This window comes from Melanotaenia boesemani, chromosome 10, assembly GCF_017639745.1.
Source record: "Melanotaenia boesemani isolate fMelBoe1 chromosome 10, fMelBoe1.pri, whole genome shotgun sequence".
NCBI classification, from domain to species: Eukaryota; Metazoa; Chordata; class Actinopteri; order Atheriniformes; family Melanotaeniidae; genus Melanotaenia; species Melanotaenia boesemani.
In genome coordinates, this window is record NC_055691.1 from 2,432,774 (window position 1) to 2,458,748 (window position 25,975).

The 25,975-nt window shown below is 37.1% G+C and overlaps 2 protein-coding genes across 8 annotated transcripts; one reads left to right on the forward strand and one right to left on the reverse strand.

Moving 5' to 3' along the window:
• The first annotated feature begins 1,313 nt into the window (after positions 1-1,313).
• myod1 (myogenic differentiation 1) lies at positions 1,314-23,136 on the forward strand. 2 transcript variants are annotated; one of them, XR_006011894.1, is made up of 4 exons: positions 1,314-2,042; positions 3,021-3,102; positions 3,637-4,916; positions 23,125-23,136. XR_006011894.1 is itself a non-coding variant. In XM_041997527.1 (3 exons), the coding sequence occupies exons 1-3, from the start codon at positions 1,452-1,454 to the stop codon at positions 3,858-3,860; spliced, it is 897 nt and encodes a 298-aa protein (XP_041853461.1). In that variant the 5' UTR covers positions 1,314-1,451; the 3' UTR covers positions 3,861-5,892. The 2 variants fall into 2 exon arrangements, 1 of the variants encoding a protein (XP_041853461.1); XM_041997527.1 differs by lacking the exon at positions 23,125-23,136 and having other exon boundaries at positions 3,637-5,892.
• On the reverse strand, positions 11,504-25,097 carry LOC121647817 (troponin T, fast skeletal muscle isoforms-like). 6 transcript variants are annotated; one of them, XM_041997529.1, is made up of 15 exons: positions 24,989-25,097; positions 23,157-23,197; positions 22,909-22,922; positions 22,273-22,281; positions 21,654-21,806; positions 19,984-20,001; positions 19,266-19,284; positions 19,134-19,179; positions 18,927-19,043; positions 17,969-18,046; positions 17,691-17,804; positions 17,490-17,602; positions 16,926-17,016; positions 15,020-15,060; positions 11,504-11,826 (listed from the first exon to the last, which is right to left on the reverse strand). In XM_041997529.1, exons 2-15 carry the CDS (start codon positions 23,174-23,176, stop codon positions 11,790-11,792), a joined length of 870 nt encoding a protein of 289 aa, XP_041853463.1. In that variant the 5' UTR covers positions 23,177-23,197; positions 24,989-25,097; the 3' UTR covers positions 11,504-11,789. The 6 variants fall into 6 exon arrangements, with proteins under 6 accessions (XP_041853463.1, XP_041853462.1, XP_041853464.1 ...); XM_041997528.1 differs by lacking the exon at positions 15,020-15,060 and adding an exon at positions 15,520-15,560 and having other exon boundaries at positions 24,989-25,089; XM_041997530.1 differs by lacking the exon at positions 19,984-20,001 and having other exon boundaries at positions 24,989-25,096.
• Positions 25,098-25,975: the final 878 nt, after the last annotated feature.

The window sequence follows — 25,975 nt, forward strand, 5'->3', positions numbered from 1 at the left end:
AAAAAGAAAAAAGTGCATTTTGATGTTTGTGGGTGAAGCGATGACAGCTGAGAGAGGAGCTGCAGACAGAGAGGAGGAGGTCAACAAATCTCTGAATTCTCACCGTGGACAAAACACTCGATCTAAAAATAAACTGGCATTTCATGTGATTGCTCTGTTCACACACTTCCATGCAGCATTTACGCTTTTAAATGAATTAAATATTTTTGACTCGACGGAATATGAGCGCTGTGGGATGAATCTTTTCATCGCTATTGGATCCGTAGAAAACGAAAATGTGCTGTATTTACTGTTTTGTTTGATCTTTAAGCATTTTCTGTTTTCATCGTCTGGTTTATCATCAGCTGAAGGCACTTCAGGTAGGAAATGGAAACGTGAACAAACATGACTGAATAAATCCACATCTACGAGATAGTATGTTACAATCAGATTAATAAAAAATCTGTTTGTGTAGTAAGAGGTTGGCCTCCAGGGGGTTCGGCTCTGAGCTCCTTTCAATGATGAGTTATTCTTTTTCATAAGCAGAAATTATTTATTATTAAATAACAATGGAAAATGTTTAACTTTCAACATTGAACATCTTCGATAATTTCAAAGTAGTTTTTTCTTTTTAAATAAATCGTTATATGTATCAAACTATAATCATTAAATAAATGTATTCATGCTATATATTTCTTGTTTCCCCAATTTAAATTATGTACAGTTTATTATTATTATTGTTATTAACATTATTATTATTATTATTATTATTGTTGTTGTTGTTCTTGTTTCAAGAAAAAATCCAATTGCGTTTTTTTTTATTTTCTTTATTATTCTTTATTTATTATTTTAGAGTATTTTCATATTGTAATCGACAATAATAATAACGTTTACTCCACAGTGTGCAGCGAGAATTATTATTTATGTGCCTCCATAAACAGCAATGAACAAGAAGACAAAAAGAAGTAAGATACGCAAAAGCGAAGTAAAGAAGAAACATGAAGATAAAACAAATGTTTTGGGCTTCATATGATATTCATATGTGTGTGTAATGCGTGAAAGCTGTGTGTGTCTAAAGGCAGATTATGTGTATGTGTTGTGTCAGACTGCGGGTTTTCCACATGGCCTCGGTCTCAGTGGTCCCGGTCCTGCTGCGGGTCGGGGTAATTGTAGGCCCAAACTAATTACCGTGAAGCTGTAAACCCCTCCTGCGGCCTGTTGATTGGTCAGACCTCAGTGGGCCCCTAATCCTGAGCCCACCCCGCCCCGGGTCTCAGGTATAAAAACTATCCAGGTCAGCAGCTGACTCGGTACAGACCAGTTGGTGACAGGACTCTACATTCCCCTGAACTCCCAGATCCTGCTCCTCTTCCTCACCATCATCCTCGTTCTTCTTCGTTCCTGTAAAGAAGAGTTTGCTTTGGGCAGTAGAATCTGCTCTGCTGGATTTTTGGAGTGTGTTGGACTGAATCATGGAGTTGTCGGATATTTCCTTCCCCATCCCCGCCCCTGATGACTTCTACGACGACCCCTGCTTCAACACCAGCGACATGCACTTCTTCGAAGACCTGGACCCGCGGCTGGTCCATGTGGGTCTGCTGAAGCCGGATGACTCCTCCTCTTCGTCCTCATCCTCTCCTTCGTCCACCTCCTCCTCCTCCCCGTCCTCGCTCCTGCACCTCCACCACCACGCCGACGCGGAGGACGACGAGCACGTCCGCGCGCCCAGCGGGCACCACCAGGCGGGCCGCTGCCTGCTGTGGGCCTGTAAAGCCTGCAAGAGGAAGACCACCAACGCGGACAGGCGGAAGGCGGCGACGCTGCGCGAGCGCCGGCGGCTCAGCAAGGTCAACGACGCCTTCGAGACCCTGAAGCGGTGCACGACCGCCAACCCGAACCAGAGGCTGCCCAAGGTGGAGATCCTGCGCAACGCCATCAGCTACATCGAGTCCCTGCAGGCGCTGCTGCGCGGCGGCCAGGAGGACGGCTTCTACCCGGTGCTGGAACACTACAGCGGGGACTCGGACGCGTCTAGCCCCCGGTCCAACTGCTCCGACGGAATGGTGAGTGGAGAACCACCGACAGGAGGTTCGGATATGAGATTCTGCAGGTCTCTTGTTTGGTCTAAGGTGAAGTTCTGGTCTGAAATTCTTCAGTTTGGGTCACTTCAGACTTTTTACATTGAAGCTATAAGATATTTCTTTTTACGTCATCCTCTAAAAATCTGATAACTAAACGGAATAATTTTCATAGAAGACATCAAATATGTTCAAGTCAATTTCAGACAAATTTACAGAAAAGATCCCGAGTTGTTGCTTCATAATTATTCAGTTATTCATTTCTTATTTAGATGGCGCCGATTTGGAAATTTAATGTTTCTTTTAACATTAATAATAATAATAATAATAACAATAATAATAATAATAATAATAATAATAGTTTCCAATCTCATCTTTGTATTTTAAGTAAGTTATTGTAAAGTTTCTGTCGGCCGAAAACCCAGCATAATTTTCTATTTCTATTTATTTGTTTGTTTATTTATATATTATATTTTTACACTTTGTTTCGGACTTCGTGCAAATCTGAGTTTTTAAAGTTTTTATTTCGTTAGATGCCATTTTTAATGTTCATTTGAGTTTCATACTAAATGTTTTTAATCCACTTTTTCCGTTTTCTTAAATTCCAAATGAAAACCAGGTTGAGCCAAAACGACTGTCAGACAATTTCTTCATGTTTCTGTGAAGGAACAAGAGTTTCTTTTCTTTTCTTTTCTTTTCTTTTTTTTTTTTTTTTTTTTTTTTGCTTAAACGTTCAGAAGAATTAAATATATTAAATAAAACTATCAGTAATGAGACTATATCACCGGTTTTTGGTTGAATTTATTTATTGTGGTTTTGTTTTTTTTTGTTTTTTTTGTTTTTTTTTTGTTTATAGGGTAGTTGGGTTATCATGAACTTAGCCTGGATATTGTAATTAATATAATTATTTAGCATTTCTGTGGAGTTTCCATGTGCTAAATGATTTTCTTCTTCTCCTTTCAGACTGATTTTAATGGTCCGAGCTGTCAGTCCACCAGAAGAGGAAGTTATGAAAGCAGCTCCTATTTCTCTGACACTCACAAAGGTACATTTTATTTTGTTTTATTTAATTCTGACCTGGAGTAAGATAAAAAAGAAAAAATATTTTTAAAAAGTTAAAGTTGACAGTTTATTTTTATTTTTAGGATAAAAATTAAAATAGAAATGAAAATAAAATAGACTTCAGTTTTTGAGGACACAGCTGCAGAATATTTGTTTTCTCTGTTTATTACTTTGTCAGTAAATTGGAGAAACTTGAGTTTGACAAAAGAAAAGTGAAAAATGTGTTAAATTCATAAATAAAACCAAAGCTTCTGCCTCAGGTGAGGCAGCACTGCTCACCGTCTCTGTCATTCCCATTAATCCAGCAGTCTGAAACCAGCATGTTAACAGGCTGAAAGCTTCCAGCTGAACAGATGGAAAATCTTTTCTTTGCTTCATGGTTTTGGTTTATTGATTACTACTTATCATCAAATGTTTTATTTGCATCTTTTTCAAACATGGAAGATAAAATAATAGAATAAAATGAAAACTGAGCTGATACCAGATCAGTGATGTTCTGTTTCTGTCTCGTGTTCAGGTGGTCCAAGGAGCGAGCGGAGCTCTGTGGTCTCCAGTCTGGACTGTCTGTCCAGCATCGTGGAGCGAATCTCCACCGACAACAGCAGCCTGCTGCCTGTCGCTGACGGCCCCGGGTCCCCGACCACAGCTCCCATCAGCGAGGCGGGGACGGCCGCGGGGCCCGCTCAGGTCCCCTCCCCAACTGCCAGCCAGGACCCAAACCTCATCTATCAAGTCCTATAGACCCCCACACAGATGAACACACTGCTGCACTGTCTACTCATAAAACACACACGTCGGCATACACACACACACGCATACACACTGGTTATTGTGGCTGAAATGAGTCTGTTTGCATCAACAGTAACATGTTATTATTCAGAGAAAATGTTCCACATCCACGTTTCTTCCTGTTCGGTCGTCACATGGAAGCTCATTCCTGCCAGGAAAGAAAAGACATGTACAAATCTTCATCAGTGTAGTGATGAAGACCACCAGACAGAGATTTTTGTTTTTGCCTGTTTTACTTTAGTCTTAATAGCATAGCTGTTTTAAAAGGTAATGATAAAAGCAAACATTTTCTGTTGTTTTCAGAGTAAAATGATCCGAACTTAGTCTTTATATGTAAATATATATATATATATATTTTTAAGTAAACTTTGTTCATATTCCAGACACATTGAGTCAGTCCCGTGAAGAGAAGCTGACGGTAAAAACGAGAAAAGTCACATAAACAAGAGGTTGATTTTATCATCCCAGAAGTGGAATTTTTTTTCCAGCAGAAATGAGCTTCGTCCGACCCGTTTCTTCCCGTTTGTAGTTTTAACCCTTGTGGGTCACTTAACAAAAGACCATTATTGGGTCATTATTGGACAAAAATGTCCTGTCCCACAAACTTCCCCTCAAATTTTTTAGTCAAACTTATTCCAGATCAAAACTACCAAATATGTGAAAAATAAAGTTATTTTCCATATAAAACAGTTTAGGGGACTTTAGGGGATTTTATTTTGAAATCAGTCTTAAAAGTAACAGAATCGATTTTGATGCATTGTTAGTTTATCTTAGATTGTTTAGTGTTTTACTTTAATTTAAACCCTTTCAGATCATTAGAGGAGAAAAAGTCCTCTGACTAAAACGGCAATAAAAACATCACAGATTCATATTTTTCTTTTATTTTTCCTCAGATCTTTCAGTCAGATTTATTCTAAATCAAAACTAACACATATAAAAGGATTTTAACTATTTTAACACTTTAAATGGGGAATTAATAACATGATGACACACACACACACACACACAGTGTTATTTCCCATAAAATACATGTTTTTGTTTTTCTATCAATTGTAAATGTATTAAAATTGGTAAAAATATTTATTTAGATTTTTTATTTAATCCAACCCCCTAACATGTTTTTATGTGGAAAATAACTAATTTTATGTGAATTGGATCAAATTGGCATTTAAAGGGTTAAAATAAATTCAGCAATCACACATTTGGTATTTACAGGTTTAATGAAGGTCAGTGAGCGATGTGAGCAAAGAAGTATTAAAAAAAGAATCTGTAACGTGCTGCAGCTTTTGGAAGAGGACTTTCTTGTTCTCTAATGACCCAACAGGATAGTTAAATAGTCCTGTTGACCTTTAAGGAAAATTAAAAACCATCCCACATGGGGAATGTGGCCAGAATCTGAGGGAAAAATGACCTGAAAGGACTAAAACGTCCCCGATGACCTATAGGGGTTAAAATGCCCAGAAAAGCTGTTTACAGATGGATCATTTTTATTTGGTTTCTTTTTTAAATATGACGAGTGTTTCAAGACTCGTTCACATGGACTCATCCTTTCTGTCTATTTGATGAAGGACGGAGGCCAAACCCCCTCATTAACATTCCTCCACTTTCATCCGTCTGAAGTCCTGATGGCCCCAGCTGTTCAGTTCCCTCAGGAAATAATCCCATCATATTTTAGAAATACACCACAAATTTCTGCAGTGAAACTCAATCAGAAAATCCAACTTGAGACGCGTTTTCTTTAAATGTTTGTTTCCATGTCGGTTTAAAAGTTTGTCAGACCTCCTTCAGTCAGAACAAATTGCAGAGGACCAGTTTTTCTTTTCATGTGTAAATATGATGTAAATAAGAGCTGATTGTTCCAAGTGAAAGTATTAATTATGTATTTAATGTTTTTGTCTGTATGTGCTTTTTGTTTGTTGTGGAAAAATTTGAAACTTTATATTTATACACTTGAAAATTGTGTGAATGATTAATGACAAATAAATGAAGTTGCTTATTTATCTAAAAAAAAACACTGAATCTGCTTTTTAATTTAATATTTTCTGATACAATAATTCCTAAAAATCATCAATCATAACACTCACCAATGTTTATGGATAAATTATTATTACAATTATAGAAATGGTAAAAACAAAGAATACAACTGTAAAATGTTCAAATATTATTATAATTATTATGATCAGTTATTACTGATAATTCAACAATTTATACTTTATTATTATTATTATTATTACTATTATTATTATTATTATTATTGTTATTACTATTATTATTATTATTATTGTTATTACTATTATATTATCATTATTATTATTATTATTATTATTATTATTATTATTATTATTATTATTATTACTATTATTATTATTATTATTATTGTTATTACTATTATTATTATTATTGTTATTACTATTATATTATTATTATTATTATTATTATTATTATTATTATTATTATTATTATTATTATTATTACTATTATTATTATTATTGTTATTACTATTAGTATTAGTATTATTATTATTATTACTATTATTATTATTATTATTATTACTACCCCAGACTGTGAGACTAGGTCCCCACGTCTCCTCCACCCGCATGCTGAGCATCGGCTCCCCACAGGGCTGTGTGCTGAGCCCCCTCCTGTACTGCCTCTACACCCATGACTGCAGGCCGGCCCACAATGACAACCTCATCGTCAAGTTCGCTGACGACACTACAGTGGTCGGACTCATCTCCGGGGGTGATGAGGCTGCCTACAGGGAGGAGATCCTGAAGCTGGCTGCTTGGTGTTCTGAGAACAACCTCGCTCTCAACACCAAGAAAACCAGGGAGATCATCATCGACTTCAGGAGGTTCAGCACAGACCCAGCCCCCCTCTACATAAATGGCGAGTGTGTGGAGAGGGTCCACACCATCAGGTTTCTTGGCGTCATCATCTCGGCCGACATCTCCTGGTCAGAGAACATCACGTCAATCACCAAGAAGGCTCAGCAGCGGCTACACTTCCTGAGAGTCCTCAGGAGGCACCAACTGAACTCCAACCTGCTGCTGACCTTCTACCGCTCATCCATTGAGAGCCTGCTGACATACTGCATCACAGTGTGGTACGGCAGCTGCACTGTAGCAGACAAGGAGAGGCTACAGAGAGTGGTAAAGACAGCACAGAAGATCATTGGCTGCCCTCTCCCCTCCCTGACGGACATTTACACCTCCCGCTGCCTCAGCAGAGCCAGAAACATCATAAATGACAGCTCCCACCCTGGCTCTGATCTGTTTGCCCTGCTGCCCTCTGGGAGGCGCTACAGGTGCAGCAGGACTAAAACAAACAGACTCAAAAACAGTTTCTTTCCAAAAGCAATAACTGCCCTGAACTCCTGTAGGACTTCAAATCTGAAATACGCTGGACACTAACAACATATGTGCAATACATTCTGTCACATGACATGTACAACATATCATGATCCGTGCAATAATACTTTGAACGTGCAATATATATTTTTTTTCAGACATAGACATCATACTTATATCTGCAAATAACTAGAGTGTGCACATCTGTTTTATTTCTGTAAATATTTTATACCTTAGATCTTTTATTTATTATTTATTTCTATACTGCTCTCTCTGCACTGACACTGGGGATGGCTTAATCTCGTTGTACATGTGTATAATGACAATAAAAGGCATTCTATTCTATTCTATTCTATTATTATTATTATTATTATTATTGTTATTCTTATTATTATTATTATTATTATTATTGTTATTATTATTATTATTATTATTACTATTATTATTATTACTATTATTATTATTATTATTATTACTATTATTATTATTATTATTATTATTGTTATTACTATTATTATTATTATTATTATTATTATTATTGTTATTACTATTATTTTTATTATTATTATTATTATTATTATTACTATTATTATTATTATTATTATTATTATTATTACTATTATTATTATTATTATTATTATTATTATTATTATTATTGTTATTACTATTATTATTATTATTATTATTATTATTGTTATTACTATTATTATTATTATTGTTATTACTATTATATTATCATTATTATTATTATTATTATTACTATTATTATTATTATTATTATTATTATTGTTATTACTATTAGTATTATTATTATTATTATTACTGTTATTATTATTATTGTTATTACTATTATTATTATTACTATTATTATTATTATTATTATTATTATTATTATTATTGTTATTACTATTATTATCATTATTATTATTATTGTTATTATTATTATTATTATTATTATTACTATTATTATTATTATTATTATTATTATTATTATTACTATTATTATTATTATTATTATTATTATTATTATTGTTATTACTATTATTATTATTATTATTATTATTGTTATTACTACTATTATTATTATTATTATTATTATTATTATTATTATTATTATTTTGTTTGTAGCAAGTAGAACGATGGTCTGGCTGCTGTGTTGTGCTGAACAAATTTGCTTTTATAAGGGGAGCTTTATCATATAAGTCTCCTCTTGATAATCAGATTTTTTAATTTCTTTCTTTATTTAAATATATAGTTTTATCTTATTTATTTTGGTTTATTTATTATTTTTATTACAAACTTAAATTTCATGTATTTAATGATTTTAGCGTTTTTTAGTCTCTTTGAATTAGATTGAGTTGATGTGTCTCCTCATCATTAATTCTTTTAAAGACATAAGAAGGTCTAAAAAACCCCCTCTTTCCTCCCAGCACCATGTGTTACTCAAAGTTTGATTCACTTTTCAACTAGAAGCACCCAGAGAGTGTAGACCTCCACCGAGCCGTTCAGTCACTCACCTGGGAAAAACCCCAAAAGGCCCAACAGCCCACCCAGTACCCCCATAAACCTTCTGGATCACCAGAATATCAACGTGATCCGGGCCAAACAATGTCACATTATAACATCTACCATGATGTCATCTTGGAATTTAATTTAATTTAATTTAATTTAATTTAATTTAATTTAATTTAATTTAATTTAATTTAATTTAATTTAATTTTTTATTTTATTTTATTTTATTTTATTTTATTTTATTTTATTTTTTGCCTATGATTCTGGGCATTATCTGATGAGTTAGAAACTCTTAATGGCAAAATCCCTTTCTCCCAAAAATGGATAAAAATAATTTAGCTTTGTTATATGTCAGCTGATAAGTGAATGCTGTAAGCTTGTAAGTATTTGGCATTTTCTATTTGAAATACAAGCCCAAAGTAAGCATGCTAATCAAATAATTATTTATTTGTTGTAGTTTTGCCTTCTGATGGATGAAAAATTTTTTTTTTTTTTTTTTTTTTTTTTTAACTTGTCCTGTCCAGCATCATAGCAGCAAAATGATAATCTGGTTGCTGTATCGTGCTGAACAAATTTGCTCTGTCAAGGGGAGGCCTATGGGTAAGGCTCCTCTTGATAATCTGATTCATTTATTTATTTATTTACTTTGAATCATAGAATCTATGTAATCTTGCTGGACCTGACCGGGGGGACAGAAAAAGATGGAAAATAGCAAAAAGAAGCAAAAGGGAAAGAAGAAAGGAGACAAAAAGATCACAGACAGAAGGCAACAACCCTTCAATCCACACCATCACCAGACAACAAGCTGTTACACCTGTACATGAACACACCAGAAAATTTCCTACAACTTTTACAAAAAACAAAAACACACACAAAAAACAAACAGAGCTGCCAGTCATTGAGAATTTTTAAATAATAACCAAATCAAAAAGACATATCATGAAAGCAGCCCTGGAGCACTAACCCAAGCTACCCCACCACGAAGACGACTCCAGCCCCATCCGAAGGGCGGCAGAGGAGAGCCCCAGCAAGAGCCCCCCACGGTCTAGGGGCACAGGTCCCAGTGGGCCAAGATCGGCAGCCGCCGGCCCCGCCAGGGACCGGCCACCCAGGGCAGCCCAAGTGAAGGGCCCAGGGCCCCAGGAACCCAGAGGCAGCCGTCCCACTCCCCAAAGGCAGAGGGCTTGCACCATGCCTAGGAGGACCAGCCCCCCCCGGCTGGAACACCCCGATGTTCCAGCCGCACACCCCGGGAACCCCGGGATGAAAAAGTTTAAAGGATGAAACAAACTGGCCTCTGTAAACGCCACCGTTATCACTGAAATGCTGCATCAGCACAATGTTAAAATGACCCCCTTTGTCGGTTCTAGGGCGTAATGCAAAGTTGGCGGTTCTGGTGTTTAAAAAAATTCAACCCAGGCGATGATCCAAATCACCCCCAAAATCTAATCAGTTGTTCTTTCTACCATCCCAAAACATAACCTCCACCTTGGTGGAGGTAATAAATGGAGAACAACCTGAACCACACTCATCAGCTCAGATCAACACCACCATCATGTGATCAAAGACAGAAATGACACATTATTTAGTTTAGCAAATGAAAATGAATTCATTTTGTTTTCAGCATGGATAAACATTCTCATCACAAGAAAACAAACAAATTGAATTTATCGTCACTAATTCAGTCTGTTATTGTTTTACTGGGAGCAGCAAAATGTATCACACTCACAGTTTTTCAAAGAAAATGTTATATTTTGATATCAAGAATTCAGAAGGCTTAGCCTGGAACTGGTTAGAGAAAAAGGCACTCAGTGAAAAAAATGTTGAATATGAACATAAATTCAAGATGGCAGTTCACAGGAAGTCAAAAAAGCACCGGTTTACCCTGCATGTTTTAGAGGTAACCCAAGTTTAACAGACCTGGATGGATGGATGGATGGATGGATGGATGGATGGATGGATAGATAGATAGATAGATAGATAGATAGATAGATAGATAGATAGATAGATAGATAGATAGATAGATAGATAGATAGATAGATAGATAGATAGATAGATAGATAGATAGATAGATAGATAGATAGATAGATTGATAGATAGATAGATAGATTGATAGATTGATTGATTGATTTCAGGTGGTGGGTTGTTGAATGCTGATTGATTGCCAACAGCTAAACCAGGCAAATACTTGGGGACCTGAGCCAGAAGAGGGCGTCAGAGAGCCAACCATCTTGGAATTAAGACAGAGAAGTGACAGTGTGGATAGCTTGCAGCGACAGTGGCCAACCACTACAGAACTCCCTAATCAAGTCTCACCCCACCTCTCATCCACATCGATTCTTTAAGCAAAAAAGAAAAACACTCCATGCAGAATCCTTTTCATTCAGGTTAACAAAATAAACATAATTACGTTTTCTGAACAAAAAGAAAAAATATTTTTTTCCACATCTAATGTGCAAAACTTTGAATAAGTTACTGAAGATCTTTTGAACTGTTTAGACCCTAATTTTCATAATATTTTCAAATCATGTATATAAATTAAATCTGGAGCTGTAGTGGATTTTAATTTCTTTAAAATATATATATATTTGGTTTGTTTTTTTACATATTTTGAGCCTCCTGAGAGCTAAATTCAGCTGTGCCTTTAACTGTGTTGAACAAATGACTTTAAAATTGCACATCTAAAAATATGTAACTTTATTGATTTTCTGAATAACAACAGATCTACAGACATGGCTTGAAGAGTCACACTTTATTTACAAAAATACTGAGAACCAAACAGTGGAGGGCGAGGAAGCGTGACGGCGAGTAAGTTTAATTGTTTTGATTCCTACTGAACAGCAGCAGCTAAAGGCTCCTGGCTGGACGGGTCAGGACGTGGTTGGGTAACCACGGGGTAAACCTCAGCATTACTAGTTTCTTCGAAGCTACGAACTTCGCCACAGCGAGTGTTGCTTCACCAGGTGTGTTTCCGTGACGTTCGCAGTTAGTTTCGGGAGCAGTTTCAGGCTGGGCCGACCTACTTTCTGCGGCGGGCAGCGGCTCCCTTCTTGCTGCTGTAATTCCAAACACACAGAAACACGGAAACATGTCAGAAGTCTGCATATAAATCTGACCAGAAGCAGGAAAATGACGGATGAAGTTGGATGCAGTTCAGACATGTTAGTGAGGAGGATGGTGCAGTGCTCAAAGCCTTCCACATGGCAGTAAAGCTACAGGAAAGAGGGACATATTTCAATGTATTAGTAAAATAAATCTGTTTAATAATTCGTATACAGATTTAAACACCTGCCAGGTGACAGGGATCTAAAAATTAACCAATTTACATTGATACAGCTCAATTATCCAATAGCAGTGATCCAAATTGAAAATATGGATCAAACATGCATACAGGTAATAAATATATTCCCTAAAATATAACTGATTATGACAGATCTGGCACCTCCAAGCAGCAGGAAGGAAAGGATAAAAATACCATCGTCACTAGATCTTAAATACATTCTTTTTACAAGGCAACTGGCTGCCATATTACTGGTTTCCTTGGTTACATGTGAACGCAACATGTTACGATGAAACTTTGTCTCATGCTGGTTAGTTTTGGCCACTCCAATGACTTGGTTAGAAATTGGAAATGATGATTTTTATGACTAACCCACTTTCTTATATGGAGGCCAGATTTTAATTTGAATTTGCTCTCATGATCACAAGAAGTTAAGAATCCTTTGAATTATAGGTAATGTCTGCCTCCATCAACTGCGACCAAGGGGCACGTTTCAGGGAGGAGGATGGTCTCCCTGAAGATGTGCATGCTAGACAGAAATCTTGTCCAATTTTAACTGTTGCTGGAGAACATTACCATCTCTCATGACATGGAAAGTGGCAGGGTAAAATAATCTTATCGTGGTTATTAAAACTAAGTAGTAAAGGTATTTGGTTTAAGACTCTAAATAGGAGGAATGTTTACATTATTCTCTTGTTTAAAATCTACAAATATAATTTTTTCCCCAGTTTATTTTCCATGGTGTAAAAATTTTAAAGCTCAACATCTAGAATGTCAGTTTGTTTTTGCTCAGACAACAAATTGTTTTTCATTTAAATGATTCATCAGGAAGAAATTTAGATTTTTATATTTTAGCTGAAAATGTGAAATCTGCCTCATATCTGATCCAAACCATGTCAGGACAGAATGAGTGAAATCTGCAACCACTGAATCATTATCCACTGAATCAATATATCATTATTGCGACCAAACTTGTGAATTTTCATCTATACTAAAGGCTTTTATGAGCTTATATGAGTTCTACATATAAAACATAGCTTATAGTTTATGCACCAATGCTCAATCTGATGACCACATATTTCAGTTTCAGGTATTTTTGTTTATCGTATTTATACATTATATGACAATGATCAATTTTTTTTAGTTAAATTAGCAGCCAGTTGTTCTGATTAACAAAGAAAAACAAACATTATAAATAAAATAACTGAGTATAAAAGAACATTTAAACCTCGGTGTTTCCATCAAGGAGATTTTCAGTAAGAATTTGGTGTAAGTAGAAAAAAAAAACGCAGCTGACGAACTCGTGCAGCACTTACCTGCTCAGGCTGATGATCAGGGCCCAGGAGGCTCTGACTTATCCATGAAGCTCAGTGAGGGCAGACAGACCTGACCTTGATATTTAACCTTAACAGCTGTTTGTATGTTTGTTAACCAGCTTTTTAACATCACAACAGTCAGCCAGTTAAAATCCTGCTTTAAATTTGTTTAACATCCAGCTCATTTATTAGCAGAGTTCTGTGTCAGTCCTGTACCAGGCGATGATCAGGGATCATTTCAGATCTGCAGGACAGTGACTCAGAAACTGTTCAGTTTAGCCTGAGTATGCGTTTTCACGTAGCTAATGGTACAAACCTCTACTGTATGGGGGTATTTCACTATCTTTAATCAAGAGCACAATTGTTCGATTTGGAAAAAATATTCAAGAGCACAAGTTATGAGCAGAGAATGTGTGTGTGTGTGTGTGTGTGTGTGTGTGTGTGCGTGTGTGAGGTCAGGAGATTTAAACCTGCAACACTAAACTTGAGAAGAGGAGCAGAAATTTGAAAGGAAGAATGATATATTTGAGATCAAGAAGGACCTTTTTGAGTGAGAGAGCAGTTTTGAGAGAGAGTGATTTGATATTTGAAGGTGAAAACCAGAAATCTTGCTCTCAGATCAAACAATTACACTCTTGATTACAGACAGGGAAATACCTCCATACCACTGACAGTTCTTGTATTTTCAAACCTAAACACAAAGTTCATGCATGTCAGCGTGGACTGAATTCCTAGTTGTCGTGTTAAGGTTTTAGTATTTATGGCTTTAATTGTTCAACATAAGAAGTGATAAAAAATAAACCTTGTGTTAATTTAAAGGCCACAGTCTGATGCATGTGGTGGTTTCAGTGTTTCATGTTTGTGCTGAGAGTTCGTAAAGTCAAACTTCTCAACAAACAATCTGAAAAAATACAGAATCAAATTAATGTCTTAGTTTTACAAGGCATTAATTGGCCAATATCTATTTTTCATTTAGAAAATAGATTTGGTCACTTTCTGCCATCAGCTGCCTTCAGTGTTACGACAGTTATGTCACACTGAGGGAAAAGTTGTGATATTCACCCATATGGAAACCATTTTACTCACCATTTAATAAATTATTACTTAAATAATGGAATATGCCAATAAAATATAGAAATAAGGTTCACAAATAAACCTAATAACAAAACTAATTTGAGATGATGTAACTGAAATAACACAAACAATAAAACTATATATATATATATATACACAGCCTGAATATATATATATATATATATATATATATATATATATATATATATATATATATATATATATATATATAATATCATTTATGAGTCTGGCCTTTTAGCATATATATATATATATATATGCTAAAAGGCCAGACTCATAAATGATAGAATACAAAACATTTTATTATGCATTTTTAATTTTTATTAGATTGGCTAATATAAATAATCTCTAAATGTTTTTTTTTATATATTAATTTGAAGATTTATCATTTTAGTTCTGTTTATTCATATAATAGGCATATTCATTTTATTTAAGAATACATTTATTGTTTACTCCTGGGAAAAGTAGGTTTCCTTACACTCAGGCGAAGGGAGTTAAATGAAAGGCTGATTTCTGACATTACTGGGGGTCAGTGAAGGTAACACCGACTGTACTTACTGCTTCTGTAGCACATCGATTCGGTTCCTGAACATGAGCACCTGAAAACGACACAGCAGCTTTAACATGCAGGTGGACACGTTTACCTCTGAGGAGACCCACTCCTTTCCTCTTTCTCCTTCACAACCAGCTCCATCCAGACTGAAGCATCTTGGGAACCTGATCATTTAATACAGGGAGGATCAGGGGTCCTCATTATCCCTGCATTAAAATTACCATCATGGTCCCTCAAGAAGGAGCAACATCAAATCAGTGGATTATTTCTTACCTGATGGACCACCTGGTCATCCCACAACACCTTTACCTCCAGTCTCACTCAGCTTTAGAGTTTTGATGGCTTACCATCAGTTCCCTCAGAACCACAACTGACTGAATACGAAGTAAAGAAGATAGCAGCTGATTGTTTCTTTAACCTTGTTCGGGCTGCTCTGCTTCTCTTCATGCTAACATGCAACGAGCCTGAAGCTGCAGCCAGAGCTCTACTCATCTTCACTACTTACAATTTACTGAGCTCCTCCACTCTCTTACGCAGGGTTGTAACCTGGAGGAAACCAGAGTACACGGAGGGTTCAAGCCAGAGGAAACAAGAGGAAACCCATCTGAGGACTCCAGCAGCAAAACCACATCCACAACCACAAGGCTGTTGGGTCTGACAAAGCTCAGCACTGGCAGATTTTGGCCTCAATATTTTCTAAAAATGCACCCGGCTGTTCCAGCGACTTACACAAATACTGGTACTATTTTAAAGTGAAAGACCATAAACATTCAGCAACACTAAATACAAATGAATTCATGGAATAAATGATCAGAAATCGTTGGGATCTATTAGACTATGTATATAAATTTTGTTTGTTTTTAAGTGAGTATTGAAAATAATGGACTAAACTGCTGATTTAATTAAGTTCTCATCATATTTTATAGATATTTTTTTTACCGTGAAAAATGGTCTAAAAACAAAAACAAAAAAGAAATCTAATGCAGTTAAGTATCATATATAATAATATATAGTAATAACAATGTGAATAATCTGAAAATGTCAAATTTCTGTTTAATAACATCATAACACTGAAATACCTCTTGTCTTTCAGTGTAGAAAAAATAAAAAATTAAAATAATATATAAAATAATTAGAAAAAAATTATAATAATCAAAATATTATAAATGGCATCTCTTGTCTCTCAGTGTTAAAACACATAAATAACATAATAAATAAGAATATATAATATAATTAGAATAAATAATAAAGTAATCAACAGAGTCACTTGCCCCTCACCTTTAAAAAGCAAATAAATAAAAATGAAGGTACAAAATAAAATAAATAATTCAAATAATATATAATATAATAAATAAATGATTAAGCAAATAATAATACTTAAATGATTATTAAAATATAATAAACAATATCTACAATAAAGCCTAGAAAAATCAATAATAAAAAAGTAATAATAAATTAATAATAAATAAAATGAAATAACTAAAACAAATAATGATAATGATAAAGTTGTAATTATTTAAATATAATAAGCAAGATTTCATGTCTCTGAGCCTGGAAAAAAATGTAATTAACTAACTATAATAATAATAAATAGGACAAATAATAAAAACATAATAATTAGAAAATATAATAAACATGATTTTTCATCCCTAAACCTGGAAATAAATAGAATAAAGTAAAGTAAAATGATTCATATAAATAATAATATCAATATAATATTAAAGATATAAAGACGGGATCGCTAGACAAAATAAAATGAATAAATACATATTTACAAATATAAATAGAACAATAACAATAAATAATAATAATAATAACAAACAAATGAAAAGTGGAGCTATAAAATGGATGTTACGGAGGTTATCATCCTCCCAACCCTTCCTCACACGACTGAAGCCTCAGAAGTCTCACCTCATACTTCTGCTTCTTCAGTCTCTCCATGTGGTCGAACTTCTCAGACTCCAGCTGGCGCATCCAGTCGTGCAGCTCGTTGATCTTATCCCTGCAGGGAAGCAAACACGTCCATGTTTGTTTCAGACGGAAGCCACTCTGAATCACCACCAGAAGCTCCTCAATGTCTTCTTTGTTTTTACTGATTTCTGCATTCTGAAAATGTTCCAAACTACACGCAGGCTTGTGTAGAAAAGATTCATTCTGCAGATCGTTTACAGCAGCTGCTGACCGAGACCAAGAGAAGACCGAGACTCCTCCTGCAGAGCTTCACCTGCTCCCCCTGCAGAGCTTCACCTGCTCCCCCTGCAGAGCTTCACCTGCTCCTCCTGCAGAGCTTCACCTGCTCCTCCTGCAGAGCTTCACCTGCTCCTCAGATCATTCCTCAGATCAAATCAGCTTTTTACAACATTAATCCTCCAGATCATCTCCAAGATTTCTAGACTTCCGCTTTCCACCAAATCAAAGATTAAAGTAAAACGTATGAGTGGTGAGATGTGTTTCAACGTGTGTGAGGACTCGTACTTCAACTTGTCTTCATTCAGATGGTCAATGTTGAGCTGCTTGCGTCTGGCAGCCAAGATCTTCTTCTTCTTCTCTCTCTCAGTTTCCTTCTTTCCTCCTCTCTTCTGGTCGGCCTGTTTGGAGGACGTATAAAGATTACATAAGTGGTATTGTGTGTGTGTGTGTGTGTGTGAGTGTGTGTGTGCGTGTGTGTGCACTGACCCTCTGCAGGTGGCTGCTGTAGCTGGAGCCCATGCTGGACAGAGCGGACTTCTTCTTGGCATCCTCATCAGCCTTCTTCTTGGCGTCAGTCTCCTCCTTGATCCTCCTCTCCTCCTGGGTTCACAACAGAATCATAACAAAGGAAAAATTATTAAACAAAAAAGAACGTCGTTAAAAAATCTCTGGGATGGATCCATAAATAATTATTATAAAAAACAAAGAAATTCTAAATTGAAAAGTGCAGGAGGAGATGATGAAGGTTTGTTAGTGGAGCTAACCTCTCGTCTGGCCTGCCGCTCCTTGTCCTTCTCAGCACGGATCCTCTGCTGCTCAGCCCTCTCAGCACGACGCTTCTCCTGCAGGAGAGGAGGAGGAAAACCACGAGGCAAACGTCTTCAGAGGGACGTCACAAAGCAGAATACTGCTGGTCATGTTTCACACATGTTCTGTCTGCACAGCATCGTAACGGCTTTCACACATTAAATCTGTAGATTCTGATGTAAAGATGATTTTTTTTTCAGGTATGGCTTATTGTTTACAGGACATCTTTTATTTAGATCAGCTCTTAAACTACATGTTTTAGAAGACAGCAAACGTCTAAAGAAAGTTTTAGACTTTAAAGATGTGCAGAGAACTTGTCTGCACACTTCATTAAGTTTGCAGACGATTTGGTTGTTTTATCTCTTCTTAACGATGATTACGGTCCAGTTGTTTCTTGGTGTAAAAGCCTTTTTCTAGACATAAATATATATATAAAAAAGTATCCACCTGTTCCTCGGTCCAGATCTAAGGCCAGGCACATGAAGGGGGGATCACTACAAATATCCAGGAACCATTTTAGACAATACACTTACATTAGATGACAACACTGATGCTGTTTTACATCAATGCATGGATTTTTATCCTTAACTAAGGAGATTTAACTTTTTATAAAAATGTTTTGATGTTGTTTTATTGAATCAGTTTTAATTTCTATTTTATCTGCTGCTTTGAGTTGCTCACCTCAGAAATCAGGGCAGGCTGAAACAAACATGGTGCTGCCAAAAACACGTCTTGTATTTAAGAATGTTTTTGCTTCGTGTGGCATGTCGAGTGGTTTGGTGTTTATGTTTTTTTGTGGTGACCTGCTGCTTGCATACAAAATTTCTTTGTGGGGGACAATAATGTTTAGCTTAAACATTGTCTGCCATCTCTTATCTGACAGCCACTTCATGCAGTAAAACATCGAACACTCACAATCCTATCCTTGAGTGCGATCAGCTCCTCTTCCTCCTTCTTCCTGCACTCAAAGTGAGCATCGATCAGAGCCTGCAGCTCCATCAGATCCTTGTTCTGACGTTTCTTCTGGATGTCCTGCGAGGTGGAAGAACAGACACGGTGCTCAGCCGAGAAGAGAAACACCAGAACATTCACACTTTAAGTTGAAAGTTCGGCTCCACTTACATCAAAGTCCACTTTCTCACCATCTGGGATCTTTGGAGCACTGGGCCTGTGGGGAACGTTTGGGTCGTGAGCAACACATCACTGAGTTTTAGGGTGTTTTTGGAAGTCAGATGAGATCAAATATAAACTTACTTGAACTTTGGCTTCTCCTCTGCAGGTTAAGAAATGAAGAAGGGATGAGTTTGTGTTAGAAAGAAAACATTTTACAGGACACATACGATTAATGAAGAAGAAAAGCCTGATCGGATTTTCAGTTAGTTTGACAAGACTCAAACAAGAGCAAACAGATGTATGTAGATGTAGTAAAATCAGAACCACACCACTAAAACAGGGATTATGGACTTTAGTAAGAACTATCTTGCAGAATTATTCATATAAAGTGGTTTCACCTGTTAGATAAGATTGATTTGTTATTGCACCTACAACATGTCTCTTGTTTTTTTTTTTTTGTTTTTTTTTTTTATTATTTTTGGCTTGACCCCAGAACTTCATAACACAAATGTGACAAATCACTTTCCCCATTACGTCCCATGTAACCCAGATTCTGGCAGCTCCGTGTCATGCAGATGATGAGTCGCATAGCAGGATTGGAAAAATGGTGTTGCTGCACAGTGAAGCATGAGTTAGTGTTTGTATTCTTTCACCCTTTTTCCTCCACTGATACTTTCAATTTTCCTCTAAACTCATTTAAAACACAAAAATTATGTGTAAATTTGGTTTCAGACTCTCAATGCCAATTGGCCAGCGCTCCTGGATTATGACAGACAGATCAGAATTGGACAGACACTGTTGGACCATCAAAACCAGAAAACACATAACAACTTCATCAGAAGTGTTTCTGTCAACATACCTTCCTCTTCAACAGCCGCTGCATGCAGCAAGCATTGAAAAACAGAAGCAGAACAGATGGGAGTGTTAGCAGACATCCTGAAAGCTTAAGCTAACCCTGCTGCAGCACAGCATGAGTGCATGTTCAGTCTCATGTTTGAGTGTAAATTCTCTAACAGTCTGAGAATTTACACTCAAACATGTAAAGTTTCCATTCAAAGAAAATACAATTTACTCTTAAACAGCTCAAAGAAAATTTAACCCCACTTTCATACGAAATTTCCTGGTTTCTTTAAGAACTTTAATTTTTGGATAAAAACATGTGAATGCTACATGAAACGTGATAGGTGATCTGATATGACGAGGAAGAAGACCAAATCTAAAAATGATTTTTTGTTTGGAGGTAAATGTTTTCCTCTGAAATTAAGCAACCAGAGATATAAAAATATAATATAAAAACATTTACAGGAGGTACTTGAAGCGCATATAAGTAGCTGAGTGGGATTAGGCTGATAAAAGAGGTCTAAATTTATTATATATTTACATATTTTAGCTTTAATCTAAACTTTTATAACCCTCCTTGTGTTTGCTGTCGATGCTTGAGTCTAAAATATAGAAAGCTACACTGTAAAGTCTAACTAGTTGGCTTTACTCAATAAAAAGAAAATGTTTTTGTTAACTTGATGTGAGTTTGTGGAAGTTACATAAACCTGGTAAATGTGAATTTGCTGTGAGTGCATGAGGTTGTGAAAGATGGATTATTGCTGATATGAGGTCAATATGGAGACCAGAACATGTTTTCCTGGCTGTTCGGCTGAGAACTGGTTTCCTCACACCAGGATTTTTGAAGGTGGAGCTCATCAGATTACTGGGTCATTTAAACTATTACTAAACTCCCAAAGTAAAAGTAAAAGTGCAAAGTTGCATACAACAAATTACCTCTAATTTGTTGTTAAAAGAAGTAAACAGTATTGTGAAATACTCGTCTTATTTACATTGATTCAACTCAAGTACAGTAATTTATTTGTCCCTTTTCAAAGTTTATATGGCTTATTTAAGATTAGTATTAATAACAACTAGGTTAAAATTAAGCTATATGCACTAAATATGTTAAAACCAGTTTTACAGTTTAGTTCTATAAATAAATGCATTTATGTTTTTTATTTATATTGGCAGAATCAATTACTTGTATTCACATTTAATAGTTAAATGAACAAGGAAGCTAAAGCTAGCTCTGCATTTTGATTCCAGGAACTGTTTAAGACAGAAAATGTTAGACGTTACGGCCTTTGACTAATAACTGTAAATGCTAAGTGCTAACATGTTAGCAGGAAAGTTCATCCAGCAAGTCCAGGGAGGCATTTCTGCTTTTGACCTTTTCAATCCATTCATTTAGTAAATTAATTTTAAATAATAATTTTGGTAATGAAAACATGATTCTGTGCAGATGTGGGCAGGTTAAGGCTGTTCTGTAGCTCCTCTGATATCAGTCCTACTGTTACTGTGGTAGTGCTGCAGAAAAGACGTGTCCTCATGTATTTGACTTTGTCTAAAGGTGAAAGGACGGTAGTGTTAGCAGACATGTGGGAAATGTTTGTGGAACAGGATTAGTGGCGTCTGTCTGGCTGACTGTAATCAGTGGACCTGGCAAAGGATGATAGAATAGCCCCCTCCCCCCTTCTTGCAACATACCTTCAGGCTCAGGCTCAGGCTCTGGTTCTGGCTCTGGCTCTGGCTCTACCACTGGTTCTGGTTCTGGTTCTGGCTCAGGCTCTGGCTCAGGCTCTGGCTCAGGGGCCGCCTCAGGGGCCACCTCTACTTCCTCTACTACCTCCTCTTCTACAGCTAAACATCATGCGGTGTGTCGGGTGGGGAGGAGGAGGGGCAGTGAGAGGGTTAATAGAAGCAGGGGAGGGGGGAGAAGGGAAGAAAGGTGGTTGGTGGTGAGTGAAAAAAGCCAAGATGTGAGAAATGAGGAGGTTGATGATGGTGCAGTTTAGGGGAACCGCCACTAGATGACACTAAAGCAGGTGAGACAGCAAGCAGTTACAGGAGGGAAAAAGTAGTCATTGATGGATGAACTGGGACTGAAACGTAGCTGCACTGCAACTGGATGTGCTCAAAGACAAAGGGAGACAGATTCCGACATGTTTTTATCCTGTTTCCTCTCTTCAGTCACAAATAGCATTAGTCTGAACCAGCATGCCTTAATAAATACACGTGGAGGACAAAAACACACGTCTCCAGAAGTGACCGACACATTAGTATGACTACGATGAGACTTATCCCAAGTCTGCCGGCCGTTTCTTACCATCGAATTCTTTGTGTCCATCCGAGAAAGAAAGGAGCAGAAGAACATTGTCAACAGATCCCATTTGCACCCATTTTGGCAGAAAAAATATGCAAAATGTGGGTACACTGGGGATCCATGCTGAGCATACACAAAGCAGTAGTCTGGGCTGATCAGAGCTCTCAGGCTGGATTACAAACTGGCATCACAAAGTTTCTTTTTATTTTTCCACCTGAAAGTGTGCTCAGCTCAGGACGTCTGCACAGTTACAGATGGTCATGCAGAGCTGCAGGATTCTTTGCCAACAGGTCAGTGCAGTGTTGTGTCATTTAACTTTTCATAGCTTCAGATTGTGATTTCACACAACAAGATGTTCGACACTGTCTTGTTGGCAAAGTGGCTGCCTGGCAATGACAGTCATATGTGCAAATCTGCTTCAGAGACAGAGAGCATTGTTGCACAGCATGAATCTGGAGGAGTCAAGCCAAACCTGCAAACATAGGAATTTGGCCAGTGCAAATAACTCTCTATATGGGATGGAAAGTCAGTTAGGCAAGATTGTGAAATAATACTGGGATTAAGCATGGAGCTCCTGACTGTACCTGCATCAAATGTGAGCAAATGAGTTCTTATAACAGGTGAAGTGATGCTACTTACCCTCGACCTGCTCACTGCAACACAGAAGAGAAAGACATTCTCAGTATTCATTCATAGATCAACACTGGGAACTAGTTTGTGTTTGATGTAGAAACGGCTTGACAAAAGAATAAGTCCACTTGGAACTAAGATTTCCAAATTAAATTGATCAACATCTCCCATTCAGAAAGCCCTGAAGTTAAACCTTAATTAAAGTTTTTTTGCCAAACTGCTCAGCACAGTGTTTTTGAAAACGTGGAATCACTTACACTTCCTCTGTGTCAGACATGGTGGCAGTGGACTTTGAAACCTGAAATCCAGAGAAAAGACAACTTAAAGTCTGGAAGGAGCGACTGTGCAGCCCGGGATATTAATAGCTCAGGATTAAGTTGCAGATGTCTTAAATATGTGCTACCAGCCCCACCCTGACCAAACCCCACCCTCCTTCCATCCACATTTTATCCCTTATATACAAGAAAACACATATATATATATATATATATATATATATATGTGTGTGTGTGTGTGTTTTCTGTCCTACTGAAATGACTTCAAATGTCTTGTGGAATTTTGTAACTTCAGCATTCCCAAACATCCGAACATCTTGTGTTTATAATTAGTGTGAGACTTTTAGACTTTGGACTGAAATTTTAGCCTCAGTCATGAATCTGCTTCTCTCAGGAGAATCGAGAAGGAGGACAAACATAGATTTACGCCCTTAGTCTGTTTTCACCTGCTGAAAGAGGAGATTAATGTCACAGTTGGGCATAAAGAAGGTCACGTTCCCGTCCTCTCCATCACTCCGACTGATTTTAGCATCAAAGGTGTTCATTTTTTACCCACTTTTGTTCCAGTTCTTAGCAGCGCCAGTGTTAAGGCTTCTTAACAGTGTTTAATAAACCCAGACCTTAACAATCAAAGTTAAACAGGTGTATTTTTTTTTTGTGACAACCTGAATTGATAATTAAATCTGATCACATATTTGATTTTAGATTAGTCTTATTAGTGTGAGGCCACCATGAAGCCGTCCCCACATCAAAACTATTTCCAACAAACAGCTGCGCAGGTCTGAGATCCAGTTTCAGGGGACATGATTTTGAAGATTGGGTTCCATCCCCTGGACAACTACCCATAATTCCACCATCATTCCCTTATCTGGTCATCCTCCCCTCACATGGTTCCTTCAATCATCTTCCAGAAAGTCCCTGCTGACAAACACGTCTCAGCTCAAGAAGTAAAATAAACCCAGAGAGACTGTCAGGAAGCTTAAAGGTTGAACGTCTGGTTTCTTCAGCTTGTTTTTTAAATCTTGTAAATGCCAAACTTGGTGTGTTTACACCATGATGTAATGATGGTCGCCAGGAGAAATGCTCCACATTTAGATAATTCCATCTCATCCACACTGGAGGTCCCTGGTTCAGGATGTTAAAGTGTTCATCCTCCAGCTATGTCAGCTTAATGTACACCTTCATTTACAGCTTCACCAGCAGCTCTAAACATCAGCCCTTTGAGCTCTGAAACCCTGTAATGCAAAAAGAGCAGCGTCTGAAAGCGAGCAGCGGGTTCATCTGCGCTGGCTTCACGGTGTAACCCGAGTTGTGCTTGTCGTCTTCTGTCTCCTGAAGCGGAAAGCTGCTTCAAAGGCTTTAAGCCATCTGTAAATCCCTCAGGTATGAACCTTCACAAGGTTCCTGGACTCCAACCAAACCACCTCACAAACAACAACAAACTGCTGCTGCTTGTCTGCTGAGAAACCAAAAACTCTTCAATCTGTCAAAGTTTCATTTCTAAAGTTTAGATTAAATTCCAAAAATAATCACATTCATTCTCACATTTTGGTGCCCAACTCCTGCTTCTTGTCAGCTCCTCAGGCACTCGGCTGCAATTTTATTCACTGACTCAAACACACATAAAACAATTCCTCCACCCTCCATCCATCATCTGAACACCACCATGATGATCAGCCTCTGTTAGCAGTAGCAGGGAATTTTTTTGTTTTTACGTGTGTGGACTCAGTTCGACTGATGTTTGTGGACAGTGAACTTTATCTCCTTATCTTTATATACCATTCACACTCTCATGCTCTCCCCTTCTTCCTTACCTCAGAAAAGCTGAATGAAGCGAGCTCCCAGCTGGCCAAGACAGGCTGTAAGGTTCTGCACACTTACCACGCTGATTATGTCCTTCTGTTATAGTGAAACCTGATCCGATCGCCTTCCCTATTGGCCGAAGAGGAGGCTCAGAGGTGAGGCCGTCCCTGTGATGGGGCAGGAACCATTTCTCCAGCGCCCCCCACCCCACCTCTACCTCCTCTGGCACTCAATAAGGAGATGGAAAGGTCGAGTGCTGAGGAGGGAGGCTCAAGTTTGGTGAAGGCGACGGCCAAGATGGCCACAGGATGCTATTCTGGGGAGCTACATTAGGCAAGCAAATTTCTCCCGAGAGTGAGATGAGAGCTGGACGTCAGGGCGGAGAAGCAGGTGGTGTTTCTGAAGCTCCCACACCAGTCTGGAAACACACACACTTACATTAGTGAGCAGCATTGTCTAAAGAAGACAACCATCTTGAAGCCTCAGCTTGCAGAAATCCATCAGAAGGAGAGACTCAGTCTTAACAGAAAATAATAAACTGAGAGTTTTATTAACTTAAACTTTCAAATATCTAAAAGCAAACTCTTGTGTCTCAAATAAGGATAAAGAAAAACACATTTCATGCAAAATGATACATATTTCAACAAGCAGAATAATGTCTAGAAATGTTCTCTTTTATTCATACAGTCATATTATTATTGTCTCTATCAGTAAAGTTTTACTAAGAGTACAAAGCGTTTTATTTTACAGCAGTGATATATATCTTTTGTCTTTATTTATCTTATTTACTTGTATTTGACTGAGCAACATTTACCTTTTTTATATTAAATGCTCTGCAGGATTATTTGGATCAGTTATGTTATGTCTCTGTTCAGCTGTTAAGCCTAAACAAGATTAATTTGTGGTCCTGAATGTACATCCAGCATCCTCCAGGTGGCGCTGCAGTCACAGGTTTAAGAACAGAGGGGGCCTTAAACTGACTTCTCGGCAGTTCCACA